The sequence below is a fragment of the Muntiacus reevesi genome, chromosome 1 (genome assembly GCF_963930625.1).
Source record: "Muntiacus reevesi chromosome 1, mMunRee1.1, whole genome shotgun sequence".
Classification (NCBI taxonomy): Eukaryota; Metazoa; Chordata; class Mammalia; order Artiodactyla; family Cervidae; genus Muntiacus; species Muntiacus reevesi.
Genome location: NC_089249.1, coordinates 154,455,611 through 154,472,529, shown reverse-complemented (window position 1 = coordinate 154,472,529; position 16,919 = coordinate 154,455,611). Strand labels below are relative to the sequence as shown.

The 16,919-nt window shown below is 35.3% G+C and overlaps 1 protein-coding gene across 1 annotated transcript in view; it reads right to left on the bottom strand.

The window, feature by feature from the left end:
- Positions 1-16,919, bottom strand: part of FAF1 (Fas associated factor 1) — a 481,413-nt gene that overhangs the window by 119,356 nt on the left and 345,138 nt on the right. Inside the window, exon 13 of the mRNA XM_065913426.1 lies at positions 8,529-8,683. Coding sequence (XP_065769498.1) covers positions 8,529-8,683 — 155 coding nt within the window. The remainder of the gene's footprint in view (positions 1-8,528; positions 8,684-16,919) is intronic.

Genomic DNA, 16,919 nt, shown 5'->3' with positions numbered 1-16,919 from the left:
GGTCAGGTCCCCCACATTTTCACAGAAGAAAAAAAAAGGTACAAATATTATATCACCTGCCTAATAACCCCTTATTCCTCATAATCCCAGACTAACTGAGTCTTATTCTTAATTTACCTCATTTTATGATTTACGTATGACTGTCGGCATAAACAGCGAGGAAATGTATTGAAAGTCAGTCTTTTAAGAATAACAGTTAACATATTTAAATGTGAATAGGTTTTGCTTTAAGAACTAATAAATAATAGTTGCATAGCTTTCATAATATCCAAATAATAAATTTTTGTTGCTGTGGTTGTTAAGTAACTTTATTTGAGAACACCTTATTTGATACTGGGACTGGGAAACAATTTCTCAGATTGAGACATAAAAGTCACAGTCTCTTTATTGTTCATATAAACTTGCCTCCTTCTTTCCTTAGTTGAGATCTGTCGAGAAGTATGTTAAAGAGGACTTTCCTGGTGCTGATCACATACTGAGGAAAGGAAAGATACATGAAAGGTGACAACTTATTAGGAGGATTTTAAAAATTGTTGTGGCTACAGGCTGAATCAGTCAACAACAGATAAATTAACAGATGGCTGTTTAAAAACCCTACAGTAAACTCTATTTGTAAATATATAAAATTGATACTTTTCTCTATTATGATAATGCAACCAACCAAGTACAAATATATAAATGTATGCTGAAGTAAAGGATACCAAACCTATTCCCTAAAAAACTACCTAAACATCTACAAAATAGGAGTTCACCTGATCCCTCAACTTCAGACAAGTAGCTATTTCCTCTTTCAATTTTTGGTGGTATGTTTGGCAGATTCAATCACTAAGATTATTGGGCACTAAAACCTCTTTTAAGCACCTATGTAGACTGAAAGGCAAATACTGGAAAAGTATCAAAGGAATCAGTTTCCATGGATGGTTTTACATGGCTGACCTAATATGTTTCTTTTATAGTTTCTCTCAGCATTTTACTATCAGCATTTATGAAAGAGAGAAATATGCTACCAATTTAAATGGCATAGATGACATGATTAGTAAAAATTCTTCAGAAACAACCACGAAAATAGAAATTATCAATACTGACGAAGCAATGAAGAAAAATCTCTTGAGATCTTATCAATTTCAGGAAAAGAAGAAAAGCAAATATGAGGGGGTATATTACTTTAAAAATATTTTATTTGGGGAATGTCATCGTTTTAGAATTTGTTTCATTTAATAACTCAGGTTTAGTAATCTATATATATAAATTGAATCGAGTATCTCTGGTAGTCATATTTATTTGAACCTGTATTTCCTAAAAGACAAAGATAACTAGCCATTGGAAGTGAATATTTGCACAAAACTATACATGGGAGTCACACAAGAGGTATGGATTTGGCAATACAGCACAAGGGGGTGAAGGCTTGGTATGAAGCTCAAACTTTATATATATCTTGAGAATCCAACAATTCTTTTAATTCTATGACTCTCAAAATCAAGACCCCTAGGATACTCAAAGCACAGAGTTTAGGAGAAAGACCAAGGAAACCGCCAATAGAGTAATAAGAAAAGTCTAGTGCATGAGGAAAATGGGATTTGATAAAAACTTAAATGTGCTTTCGGACTGCCATGTCAACAGTATCACCCTGCATTGTTCTTTTATAATAGTCTTCATGTAGGCTGTGAAAACAGATAACTGTATCTGAGTTAAACACATATTTCTTGAATACTATTAATTATTAATAGATGAATGTCAAGGAAGTAAAACTGTTTTTACACAAATGCTTGATTCAGATACAACGCATGCACCACCAGCCAGTTATGACTGCAGTACTAGGGAGCAGTGTGAGAAGTATCCAAATCAGAGTTAAAAAAGCTTGTAAAGTGGTAATTTCAAGTTATATCAAAGAACACTTTTAAAAGGATAACTGTCTATTTTAAAAAGTAAAAAATGAATTGTGAACAGTTTAGCCATCATCTGTATACAGGCTGGCTTCTTCTCAATTTTAAGAGGCCATCACCTTTTATCCTCTCCCTCTTTTCCTTCCTTTCAGTACTATTAGGAAACTATTTACAAGAGCACCCTTGGACAATGCTGAGCAGTAATTATGACTTGCTGACGAAGAGATATGAACAATTACTGAGCCCATTTTGAAACCCTACACTAATAAAGTCATTAGATGCTGCCCTTGCCATGATCCTTCTAAAAGCTTCTGAAGTTACAAGAACACACAGCATTGTTTGCAGGGACAATTGCTGCTGGCAGAATGCAAACCTTGAGTTAAACCATGCTGCAAATTGATCTTGACATTCTGTTAAGACCGCCACTAAAAATCAAAAGCAGAGGAGAAAAGGAGAAAATGAGTGGGTAGGATGTAATCATGGAACAGGAGGGGTTCCTCCTCACCTTCTCTCCTCCCTCTTCACAAAACAAACCAGGGAGAAAATGACAAACTCTCCTGGTGTTTTGGAACCTTTATTTTAAAGCATTAATTAAGCCTTGACCTGGGATGTTTAGGATGGCAATACATTTCCTTTCTAAGGATTTGGAAGGAAAATGTGTCACAAAGGAAATAAAGGAGTTTGGGGGAAATTATATGGAAATCTGGCATGAAGGCACTCTGGAAGTCTTAATACTCTGACCATAACATGTCCATCTGTTTTTATCAGCTACTTCTGCAGAATCCATATCTGCTCCTAGGGAAGCAGCTGGAAATTAACACTCCTTGTGTCTCCCAAGGAGACACCACACCTGGGCTATATTTGCTGGATTAAATGGAAGCATAGGGTTAGAGTAACATGGTCAGCTAGCTTCAGCCAGGCATGAACCAGCAAACAGTTTGGAATTAAGGGTAAGCCACTGTGATATGGCTAATTACTGAGATGGAAAGAGCAGGCAGACAACCTACTGATAATAAGAGATTTAAGCCAATTAACTCTTGCCAAAGATTAAGCAATGTGGAAAACTATTACTTGAATATCAAGGCTAACAAGTACCTGTCAGCACAGCAGCGGAAGTCTACAGCGACCTGATACACCGCACCCAAGGGCATCACGCTCAAGAGCTAACACTGACAGGCAACAGAACTGTCCGTGAACACTGGTGCTAACCGTGTAATGCTACATACGCTACACGTAACCTGTGTAACCCAGGCTCTCTCAGTAACTCCTAGGGTTTCTATTTGCAGTTACTCTGAACACCACTTAGAAATAGTGTGCAATGCCCAATTTAACACTTCGTGGCATATACACTGATGTGCCAAACATTTTCATCTCAGGAACTTACATATAAGCAGCTCATTCTTCAGCACTCATATATTGTTGATTACCCAGTTTGCACTATCCTAGTCAAATTCAATGTTTAAATTTTCTATAGTGAGATAATCTAAAGCAATATCTATACTGGACGTACTAAGACATTAGCCACGTGGGCCTATTCAGAACAAGTGATACCCATTAACCTACTTATTACTGGTTAGTATGGGTGGTTTATTGTGCCACACGTGTTACATGGCTTTCCCTGATGAAACAACTTCCGTCAAGAACCTGTAGTTCAACACTAAGGGCACTCATGTGTCAATGTCCCCACTATCAGTCCCAAATAGCTCTAATAGAGTTTTTTCTATAGTTCTATATATATTTAATTATGATGGTGCCCAGATGGACCTGTGCCTAGCTTCTTGACACACTGTACCATGAAGCAAGTCCACCATTCTTATATATCCAATGGGCATATTTATTTTAATCAATGTCACTACCAAAGCAGAAGGTTCAGAGTACCACCCCAAAGGCCCAATTTGAGAGACCAATTGCTTCAGAGGTATCACAGAGATTTGGTGAGTCTGGGGGAGAAAATTTGGAACCAGTGGATAAACTCATCTTGGTTAGAATTCAACCCTCTTTCCAGATGGCCAGTGGGTGCCAGGGGCACACGAGCTGAGGCCATGACAGCCTGGGGTACTAATGTTAGCAGAAGATGAGGTACCCCTTCTAGTTATTTTTAGTTCATTCTGCAAGGAGAAGACTTTTGAAGGCTTTTGCTTTATTATTCCTATTAACCGCTGTTGGGGAAAATCATACAATTAGAGGGACATGGTAGCATTTCCAATGATATTTCCACTATCCAAGCTGATCTCTCTTATTCACTATGTTTCAAAAATCCTATTAGATTATTGGTTTAATCTATCAATATAACACTTATATTTTAAAAGGTACTTTAATGCATTGACATTACAGACATTACAGCTCCCTTGGGAAGCTGACAACCTAACAGGGAGACAGACAATAAACATTCCATACAATGAATGCCATCAATACAAGTTAGCACAGTGATACTATGGCAGTATACAGAATGTGCATTTTTCCCCAGACTGAGGCAAGGGAAGAATGGAAGTGGATGCAAGGCTTCCTAGAAGTGATATGTGTTCTGAATTTCAAGAAATTATTCTCTCATAGACCATCCACTCACTATATTATGCTAAAAATATTTTTGCTGTTTATGTTTACTAGTTAAATCCCTGGTTGTTTACATATTACAAGTCCAAAGGGGTCCTGATCTCTGCTCACTGTCTGCCTATAAGCATATGCCAATCCCAGCATGAATTATTGACAAAACAACTTCTTGAGATCTGTCTACCCCGATTGGTTGGCCTTAATTTTAATTTGGTTCATACCACACAGGATTACATTAGCTGGTCAACTCCTATTTTTTCTCTCCTCCACAGTTCAGATAGGTAATTATGAAGTTTAAAGGACCAATATCCTTTTGTAAGAATAGCAAGTATCTGCAGCTCAATAAAGTAAGAATGCTGCTAATATTAAAAAATCTCTGAAGAGAAAGAGTAAAAATCTATTATCACCTTCTGTGTGCCATCTCCTTCAAGTCCTTCCCTGGCTCACTCAGGTAGAGTGACTTAGGCACCCTGTATATATTTCATATTACATATTAGCTCTTATGTCAGTCTTACCTACTAGACTATGAGTGTTTTAAGCATTAGCACTGTGTCTTTTTCAACTTATCATCCTCAGTGCATAGCACTGATCCTGGTTCATATTAAACATTCAGTAAATGTTTGAAAAGTGAAAATGTTAATCGCTCAGTCATGTTAGACTCTTTGTGACCCCCTGGACTGTAGCGTATAGCCATTTCCTTCTCCAGGGAATCTTTCTGACTCAGGATCGAACCTGGGTCTCCTGCACTGCTAGTAGATTCTTTAAAACATCTGAGCCACCAGGGAAGCAATAAATGCTTAATCAGTTAATAAACATGGAGGAATATATACCTTTCTTATGATATTTTAGCCACTTCCATTGGTTTACAAGATCTCTTTGTTTACTATTATCTATTTGGTTTTAGCTTTTTCTTTACAGTTATATCCTACTGTTTTTATCAGGATCATTGTTTTACTGGATATTTGGGAAATTATATCCTCTAGCACCTTTCAAGACTAACAAGGGCTTTCTGCCTACTGCTTTAAGAAAAAATGGCTCTGAAATGCAACTATACCTGGCAACCAGTAAGACTATACAGAATTTTCTAAGAAAGAAACTTCCATTTAGACATATAATACTGAAATTAAAAGCAACATTCTTAAGTGGAATTAAATGAACACATTCATTTGTCAAATTCTTATTGAGTTTCTTCCGCAGAATTTTGTAAAGTGCTTTGTTTAATGAGACAAAAAAAAAAAGGTCTTCCAGAAGATCATGATTTAGTGAGGAAGAAAAAAGGCAAGTAATCACTACTGTTAAAGTTTGATGTTTTAGTTAATATTTGGACTGTTCCATGATCAATCAAGAAGTTATTCTAACCCATTATACAGATATAGATTGGATAACTTAAGTATTCAGCTTAGAAAGTTATTAGAATCATTTTGGAAGGGGGAAATCCAAACCATCTATATCTTCAGTGGTGTATTCCTGTGACATTCTATAGAAATCTGTTTCTTATTTATCCTAGTTTGTTACCGAAATCAGGCATTCTGGATTGTTAGCAAAACCAGGATATCTAACTTATAATATCAATTTACATTCATATTCTTGTAACTTAACCAAAGCATTCACTTAGTTCAATATCCTTCACTTAAAACAGAAGAGATTCACAGTAAATTATGGAGGACTGATGTTTCTGTAGGTTTAGTCCAAGTATTTCTTAAGCAAAAATAAAACAGTTTGGCAAGTCCTTTCCTGTCCTGGGCATCAGTGTCCCCAGCTATCACATCAGAGGACGGTCTCATAGAACCACTAAGAAAGCATCCAGACCAAACAGCTTATAGACATCCTGGAGATGGAAACTCAATTAGATAATTTTATTTAGATGAATCTACGGTAGATGGTAAGAAAACTGTGGCTACAGTCAAACTCTTTTGGGGGGCAATACATCAGTCTAAGTAATTCTCTTATAATTTTGTATATCAAAAGGAAATCTACTTTCACTCTTTATTAGGAACATTCCATTCCAGCAAATTTTCATCTTGTGTTCGTAGAATGTGAATTTTACCATAGACCTTAACTGTAAAAATGAGCAGCTGTACACAAACAGGAGCAACGTAATTTTACTTATTACTTTATAGAGATAAATGTAATACCTTAAAATAGTATTTAATTTGTAATATGGATAGAATTTGACTTTGAATAAGGATGCCAAATATTTTAAATCCCAGAAATTATGTTCTTTTTCTCCCCATTGCCTTGTTTCTTGTTCTTATAAATGTTTATTAAATTCCTAGATGTTTCTATTTAGTCTTTAATATCATTTCTTTTTATTTTCATAACAGTAACTTAATGAGATGCCACATAAATGTAGATTGAAATATCCTATCATACTTCATAGTTGGTCTTGCAACTCCTTGAGAAAGAGTTCTAAAACCTTAAACAAGGCCTTTATTTTGTGTTCTAAAAAAGTGTCATAAGGAGTTAATAGGACACAGCTGTACTGGCTCTTTCTAATAAGCAGCTTCTGTCGCTTTGGTCACCACAGGTGTCTCTGTAACCTGCAAACTCTTATTACTAGTGTATCAAAGTTGTGCTACTTAACAGACTTCTTTAGTAAAACATAACAAAGCAATTACATGGCTGTTGATTGCCAGTCATAAAAAAACCCCTCAAACACTGCTTTTCAAAAGAAACTACACTGCAATTTTTTGTCATTGTAAAATAAAAGGAACTAAGGAATTAAATGGAGGATAGAACAAAATAACAGCAGGTAGCCTGCTGAACTTAGCCACTACAGATGGTTTAGAAATAGTGTTTCCTTCTCCATCAAGTTGTGGATAAAAGGAAAGGAGGAGATTCCTTACTGCCAGTGAATGGCAAGAGATTTAGCCAAGTCTCCAGTCTATGTATTTTTGCCTCATGAAAGACCTTCGATGCTGCATTTTTATCTGTTTTTGGCACTGCTTTTCATCACCTTTAACTGAGTGTGAATAATAACCTGATTTAATTTAAACAAATACAGGTGCTAAAGGTTCTTTATTTATGTATAACAGGGAATATTTCCAAGGCAGAACGAAGTCATCCTATGAAAATTCCTAACCATTTACTTAAAGAAATGAAGTATTAGATGAAGAAATTGCTTCAACATTCTTTTGCTTCACTTTTAAGGGAAGAATCATCTTTCTTTTCAGATTCAGATTACATAAGACAAAGTCTGAATGATGAGCAAAAATTCAGTGAGCCATAAAATAATAAAAAGACAAATCAGATGATTTCTAATTGTTCTACAGTCATTTAAATCATGTACCTACAATAGGATTGCCTTGAAATGAATTAATTTAATCTCCCTGTTCATAAATCAGCAGGCTGTGATTATGGTTGTGCTAACACCACCCAAAGTTGCATCACAGGAAGTTATGGCCACATGTGTAATTAAACAAGATGAAATATATTTCAGATGGTAAACTCAAATAGGCAAAATATGAAGAATTATTCATTACTTACAGATGTTATGATTAACAAATTAAGTAAATTTATCCTGACAGCTAGGAAAGGAAATTTTTTTTTTCTACTGAGAATATGGATGTATTGCTGGCTGTGTGCAAAAGAATGTGTGCAATAAAGCGATTACATCAATTAGCATATGCTAGAGTTAAGCTATTACCAACTCCACTGAACTGGTCCAGAATGTCCTGCCTTCATCACTGGAATTATTAAGAATGTAAACTTACTAGTAGGATTATATATTAGATTTTCCTTGTCTTTTCCGAATATTATTAGAAACAGATTTTAATGTTCAACAACATATTAGAACATTAGAATATCAGTACAAAGAAATGTACTTTATTAATGCAAAAAGACATGAACAATGTATTTTAGTTTTGGTTTTTGGGTTATTCCTGAATTTAAGAAATCTTTTATTAGTTAAAGTATTTTTTCACAACTGTAAATAACTGCATATATTAACTACAACAAATAGTTTTTATCTAATTAAATGTAATAATAGAAAACTTAAGCTGAGGATGAAAATGTTTATGATGATAAGAAATCAAATACAACGATGACTTTAAAAAAATAAAAGCCCAACTTATAACTTACGAACAACAGTATTACCTTGCTCTGTTGGCATCCTTTGTCAGATCCCAAGCCCAGGTTATAAAATTTTGACTCAGATAAGAGACAATAGATTCAGCACAAAGCATTTGTGAGCAGAACACATTGGTTAATACACTTTCATCATGGTGGAGGTAGATAGCAAGAAGCTTTCTCTGAAAAGAGGAGAAAAGATTGATAAATTAAAATATCCACTAATGTAACATTTCTTGAATTTTGAAAGGCACAATCAGTCAACACAAACAACAGGGATAAAAATTAAATGCTATTCCCTAAGAGTATCTGACACCTGGAGCTCCTAAAGCATCTACTAATATGAATACATTTTGCTTCGGATGATTATACTCTTGTCTTACAGACTGCTGTCATAGATTCCTGTTAACATGTGCAAGCCTATCTCAAGCATGAATCAAAATAGGATTGCATTTTCTTTAAAGGGAATGTAATTACAATTCTTCATATTTAGTACATACTATATACATAAAGGGAAAATTAATTCTGAGCTATTCAACAATACAGAGAATACAATACCGGTTAAGATTGAATGCCAAAATCTCCTCTTACATAGTTTTTATGTTTTTAACCTGAACAAGTCTCTGAACAAGTCTCTTCTACTCGAAAGAAAAAAGTCTGAAATAACTTTTGTTTTAGTTCCACAGGTAATTTCAAAGTCCTTAATGTTTTCCCATGTCAAAGTCCTTACTTCAGAACACGTGATTGATATCTACTTGCCATTTGAAAGGATGATAGAAAAATGTTTACTTCACTTGAATTCCTTCTAGTTTATATTTCAGAAAATATCCAATGTAGTTTCTCATATAGAAAATTATTCTTTGCTTTTTGCCTGATAAAACTTGCTTTCAAGAAATGACATTTGCTCTTTTAAACGTACCCTTTGTCAGAGCTAGATAATCAATAAAATAACTGAAACTAAAAACTGATATTGAGCAATATAATTTGCAAATGTCAGCTTTAACCACAGCAAAGACGGTTAAAGAACCTAAATTGTCCTTAACTAATTTTCTGGTGCTACCCTATAGAACAGCTGAGTTTAAGAAAAGTTAGTTACCAGGAAATGGAAAGGTAAAATATTATGATAAATACACAAACTAATCTGTGTAATTCTGGCGAAGGACAATTTCAAGGAAGCTTAGAGTCCTTCCCCTCATACTGAAAAAGAATGTGATGATGAGGAAAAAATGCTGTGTAGAAAGATGAACAAAAGAAGGGTTTTTATTCATAACCCAGGGTTTTTATTTATTTAACCCATTTATAGAAGAAGGGTTCACGCTGATGAACATCTGATGCTTGGAATTATGTTGATAGACAATCCTAATAATAATAGTCATCATTATTTTCTTCAAAGGAAAATTTTGTACTAGATGAGGGTAGCCAGAAGTAGATGCTTCCAAAATGAGTGTGTTAGTTACACACCCATTATCTACTTTAATCCCTAGAACAAACCTGTAAAATAGTATTCTTAACTTTATTAACCTATGAGGAAACTGAGCTTTAGAAACCTGGCTTATCCTAAATTCCATAACTAATAAGTAAGTAGTATATCTGGGATTGGAATCCAGATTGGCTGACTCCAAGCCTAGTGTTCTGTCTTTGATACTACAGAAGTAGCAAAGAACCCAACCACTCTACACTCCAGGCTTAGAGAGCTTGTAGAGTATTAAGGCACCAGATGCTCACACATCAGTACTTCTGGGGCCTCAGAGAACAGCATGCAATGTGAATAAGGGCAGAACTTCCGAGTGTAAGTAGCTCGAACAGTAGCTGGTTCCAGGTGTTAATTCATTCATTCAACAAGTATTTGTTAAAATAGTTTTTGTCTCAGGCTCAGCAGGAAGCAGCAGTGATGAAACATCGAATAAGAAAGGTTTAGGGTTTTTTCATCTATGTTGATGACACCTGCAGATAATAGTAGCTGGTATCTAGGAAGTCTGCAATCAGATATATTGTGGGAGAGATATTTATTTGAAAGATTCCTACTCAACCTTTAAGGCTCAAAGTAAATGCCTCTATGAAGCCTTCCCTGATTCTCCAAGGCAGTGTTAAGCACTTCCTTTTTGGGCCTCTATCTCTTCTGTTGGTATTGTAATTGTTAACCAGTTTCCCCTCTAAACAAAGTCTCTCAAGGGTAAGAACAGGATCTCTTCTGGTCTTCTTTGCATCCCTAAGTTAGCACAGGTCTTAGCATATTTGAGGAAAGAAACAGGAATGCTGGTATCAGCGACAGCCCTCTGGCAAAAAAGATACCAGATGGTAGCCAAATCACTCTTAGTAAACGAATCTAGAACTACTGCTGTAAGGATGGGAATGTGAAGCTGGCAGCACTAACAAGCCCTCTTCTTAGACGCTCTCTAGCCCAATAGACAGACAGATGTCAACCTCTAATTCTGCTTGATTGTATTTCAGCAACTACATTTAAAGAGACACTGGGAACAAGAGAGCCATCCATTTTTGAATCAGCATATTTTTAACCAAACAATAGCAATGGCTAAATCTTTAAAATGCTTATTTCTCTCAAGAACACTGCAATGGGACATTCAGACGTTAGGAAAGAGATTAGCAATTTACACTGCTATTTCACTGATTTAATTTGAATGCTCTTCCAAAACAAACACACATATACTGAAGAGGCTACTAAGAAACCCAACATGGAGAGTTCCCTATAAGTGCAGCTGACAGTGTTGACTGAAACTAAACTTGGAAATCCAGGGCACTAATGCACAATATCAAGCAATAAAAAGCATCTCTTTGGTAATATTTAATTCAAAAAAAGAAGAAAGAGGCAGGCGAAGATCAGGCACTGTCTGTTTTGGAGGATCAACCGTTCTGCATTTCAAAGCATTGGTCCCTGCAATATCCAGGTTACTGTGCTAGAATCTCGACTATTATATCGCAGTTGTGAGAGGGAGGGCAAAGATGTGTTTACTCAGTGATTAGGCCCTTAGAATAAGCCTCTAGCTCCTAGAGAGACAGCTCACCACTTATTCATTTGGACCAATTCACAAAGCCTAGGAAGATTAAACATCCATGCTGAGAAGACAAGCGAATGCAGACGGTGAAAAAGAAATAAAAATTCTTTAAAAACTCTGAGATGACTTCATTATTTTTCCACAAGGAAACTTTAGGAAAGTGTTTAGTTAGAGAAAAACCCACATTGACCTCTCTCTAAACCCTTAATCTTTCCTTTGTGGTGGCACTGCTTTGTGGTAAGCGACTGGCTTGCCTCGCCCCTCTTTTCACTGGAAGCTGAGAGAAAAAAGGCTCTGGAGAAACAGTTTTCGTTCCAGGGACATAAACCCCTGACACTGTTAAACATGAGATGCCAGGAAAACACACTTAAAAAAAAAATCTCACTTTAAGCTCTAAACTGTGAGAAAGGAGATGATACAAAGAGTATCAGAGAAGGATCTTCAGGTTGGGGGTACTCCCATAGTAGCTTTCAAAAGAAAAACTGAAAAATCTTAAAATAATCTTTTCTCCCAAACCTAATAACACTTTCAACTTTCAAAGAAATTTTTTTCTTCTGCTATTATGACAGTAAAAATAGTAAAATGTTAAGACTTAATAATATGAAAATGCTACTAAATTTGGGTTACCTAAACCTCTGATTAAATTATAGGCACACCTAAGTGAAACCCCCCAGTCTCAAATTTCTGATTACTATATTGATTCAACTAAACACAGGCCAAAACAGTGAGAACTGGGTTGAGCGTATCAGAAAACTGCTTTTGTGAAGAAAGGGCATTTAGTACATAGAAAAAGCATAGGAAAATGTTTTGTTTTCCATTACTATAACCATTTTTCCCTTTGGCCCATTAATAATTCAGTTCAATAACATTTACAGAGTGCCTATGTGTTAGGCATTGAGAATATAAAGATGAATAAAACAAAGTTCCCTTGCTCTCTAAAAGTTGGGGATCTGGAGGGGATGGCAAATGCGGAAAGCAAAAAATTTAATTGCAGTATCATATGAGAAGCAATAAGATCAGGGCATTTAAAGAATGTACATTTTATTTGTCCTTTCTAATTTGGCAGAGAGACTGTAAGTCTGGTTGAGGAAAAAGGCAAGCAGCCTAGCTATATTCTCCTCAGACTCCCTCTTTGTGATCTAGGTTTTGGTAACACAGTTAAAGGAAAGCCTCCAAGCATTAAAGTAACAGAAAGCTCTGTGCTAAACCTAGTTTTGCCACTTACCAGCTGTGTGATTACGGGGGTAAGATGTAAGGATTGTGGATATAGTAGGTAAAATACTTATTTACAATGCATGGCCCGTAGTAGGTGCCGAATAAAATGGAGCTGTTCGGATCAAGATTCTGGAAATATCCATGCAAAATTAAGGATTTAAAGGTCATTTCAAGATAAATTATAGCCATAAAAATACAGCTTCTTCATTTCTCCTACTAGTGTTTGGGATGCTTAATTGTGTCTGCTATTTCAGGGCTTCACTAATCTTCATATTCAAATCCAGGCGCTAAGGTACTAAGTTGATCCTTAGAAAATGCCAGGTTGACAGCAACCAATGTGACCTGGCCCTGAGCTACAGTAGCTATTGTATTTAGACACTCAGCATCACAGAACTACAGAACATTAGAGCTGGAAGAAACGAGCTGGTTATGTCCCAAAACAAGCCAGGCACAGAGCAAACACTCAGAAAATATTTACGGATGGACTGAAAAGAAAGTTGTCCAGTTTCTTTTTAGGTAGCAGAATATCCATAATAAGTGTGTTCAATGATTTTGAAGTTGATATGACAAATGATTTCTAGAAATGGTATTTCATAGCTTTTTCAGTATAAGAATTAAAACAAATTAAAAATAATTATCTTTGTGTAAATTGGGACCCAATTTTATTTCTCCATTTTCAGTTTCCCTTCTCCTTTTATATTATCACCATAATAGTCAGAATCATCACTCTTCTTTTAAGTTTGGGGGTGGTTTACTGATACAAGGCACTGATAAAGTGATACAACAGTAAACACTCTTTATATTTGACCTAGATTGATCAATTATTAACATTTTGCCATATTTGCTCAATCATTCTTCTCATGCTTCTTTCCCTGAAACATTTAAAGCTGCTCATATCGTCACACCTCCACTTTACTTTAGTGTCTGTTGCCTAAGAAATAAGGATATTCCCTTACATAATCATTATTTCTTTAATCACACCTAAGACATTTAATATTGTTTACAATATTTACAATTTAATATTGCACAATTATCTAATACAGAGTCCATATTCAAATTTCTCCAGTACCTCATAATGTTGTTTGTAGCTATCTTATTTATTGTTTTAAATCTAGGCTCTAATTAGTTCATGGCCAGTTCTAATTAGTTCATCCCAGTTCACAGTCCATTTCCACAATCTTGTTCCTATATATGGATATTCACAGATCCAGCCAGTGTCCAACCAAGACTCAAGCACATAGTAAGAACTGTGGCACAGCAGCATGAAGCTACATTGTCTGGAAACAAATTCCTGCTTCGCCACCTCCCAGCTCTGTGACATTGAGAAAGCTATTTCTCTTTTCTGTGCCTTGGTGACACATTGCTTTGGAAGTTCAATACTCTTAGATGGGAGTGGTGATATAACTACTGTAACAGAGGGGGTCCTTGGGTCTAGGCATGAACAACAGACAGGCTGCTTCTTTATGAAGGTGATATTTGAGCTGAAATTTAACTTTAGATGATAGTGGAAAAAAGGAAGAGTGAAAAAAGAGTGAAAGCAAAGAGAAAAGGTTGGGAAAAGGCCCTGTGATGTCAATGGCCTGATGTATTCAAAGAACTCCAAGCTAGTAATTTTTGAACAGTAAAGAATCAGAGTGCAGACTGATTTTGGAGTGAATTGTGACACTTTGCCCTTTTTTTTTTTCGCTCCTAAAACTGAGTTCAAGGACCAACTGATAGCAAACAACTAGAGAAGTTCCAAAAGAAAACAGCCACCTAGTGAAGATGAAGAGATGCTAGGATGGTATCTTTTCCCTCTTATTTCCTAAAGCAGATGTTGGAATGGCACTCTTGAAGACACAGTCTATGTCTGAGATGTCTTTGAGTCTCACACTGGGAGATCACTCCTGTGAAAGTCATAGGTTAAACAAACAAACAAACCAAAAAGCCTAAAGCAAAATTAAACTGTCTTTGTAAAATAAGCTGACAAGTTCATTGAGTACTGAGCTTTATCAGTTTGCACTGTTCAAACTGTATTACTCAGGTCATAAAATATCTTTAAGAAAGATAAACATGTTATCTAAAGTTCTTATGAATAAGGAAATTGGAAGCCTAGGTCTTCCCTGGTGGTCCAGTGGTTATGAATCTGTCTTCCAATGCTGGGGACACAGGTTTGACTCCTGGTCAGGGAATTAAGATCCCACAAACTGTGGGGTGACTAAACCCACAAACCATAACTAGAGAGCCAGTGTGCTGAAACTAAGAACAGCCAAAAATAAATAAATAACTATTAAAAAAAATAAACTGGAAGCTCAATTGATTGGCTGTTATAGCAAACTGACTGTTTTTACTCTTCTTTTTCGTGAAATATTTACTTATAAAGCTTGCCCCTACTCGGTCATTGTCCTCTTTTAACTGATCTTTAGAGTTCTTCATGGGGCTTCCCATCCTTCGTAAGTGTATATGCTAGAGAAATTAAGCTCCCAATACTTCTAATAACGATACTGGGCCCTACTTAACATCAGAAATACTTTGATTTTCTTAATATAGTTATTTATAAAAGACTGTAAATGACAAGGCAAATATAAAGCCAACAGATTCTATTGAAATGCTTCAGAGGAAAGAAAGAACAGAACACATTAGTGTAGGTCTATGACAAAAGCAGTATTATTCTCTGTTTTGTTAGGCACTCCAAGAAGGGTGTGGGAGAAACAGGATACTAGAAGATACACATGTATAAAAAGGTATACAAAAGCTAACAGGCTGTGAAACACAGGAGTCAAAAAGTTTGTAAACTACACTGCGCTATTATTGTACCATGATTTTCTAATCACTGCCTGACACTCCACAATTACATATATACATACACAGTTGCTCAGTCTCTGCCACCAATTTCTCCCTTTCCATCCATTCTATTGATACAAACTGCCACCACAATACTTATTTCTCTGACAGTGTCACCCTCTTCTTCAGCACTTTCAAAAGCTAACTACTAACTCACAGTAACAATAGTCTTTAGCTGGCATTCACAGATTTCCATGTTGAAACCCCAGTCTACTTCTCTATTTCAGTCTGATTTCCTACTGCTCCTTTACATGTACCAATTATGTAGGCCAATTCATCTTCCCTAATATGTGCATCTGAATAACTTGGTTACTGTGAAGGTAAGGATTCATTTATTCCAAGGTAGGTTAATTGCCAAGATATTTTAATCTCCATTTCAGAGAAAATGTTGGCTTATATAGTCAGTTTCAGGTTCCAGGTTCAAATCCAAATCTGCCTGATTTATTCAATGTCCATCAACTAAAAAGCAAACAATCTTAAAGATGTTTCATAAACATTTTGAAGATGTTTTACTTATATTAATTTCTTGTTAACCTTGTGAGGTATGTACTATAATACAAATTTTTAAGTTGATGCTCAGAGAGATTGAGTAACCTAATTTTAATAGCACACGGCAAGTAAATGGGGGCTCAGAATTAAATATAAGAATTCCCATTGTTTCTCTTTCTACTATATTCTTTATATTTAAATGAAAATGTCTAAGATTAGATATGGAACAAACTTGTTAAATTTACAAATGGAATACTTAAGAGATCCAATTTAGCTTTTTATCCTTTACAAATAGGCAGTATGAGTAACAAATACTTTCTAGGGACAGGGAGGGCTCCTTAAGAGAAATGATACAAATATGACTAAAGCCCACTAATAAAAATCAGACTTGCTTTTCATATTTTAATAAATTTTACCTATATAGCTTTTTGAATACAGTTATATGGTTCTCAAAAAATGGAGAACAGCAATAAATGGAGAAGAATGTTTCACACAGCAGCATATCTTAAAACTAATCAATTTTAACTAATCAAAAAAATAATTTTATTATAAACATTAAAGATTTGTACAATTTTAATTAGGTAGATCTGATGACTCGGAGAATAAGAGGCAAATTCTAGATAAGGTGCTAACTATATACTGTTTAGTGGAAATATCTAATTACACAACAGCATATTTAGTATGGCTGCACTTCTATAAAACTCAGCAACATTTTTACTGATGTATATGTTTGGAGACTTTTCTATTTTAAACCACATTTAAAAGCAAAAACATTTAGCAGTGCTTATTTTCAGGTTTAGGATTATGAGGTAACTTAATTTGCTACTTTAAATGTATTTGTATTCTTTTCTTTTAACAAACATTTCATTTATATGAA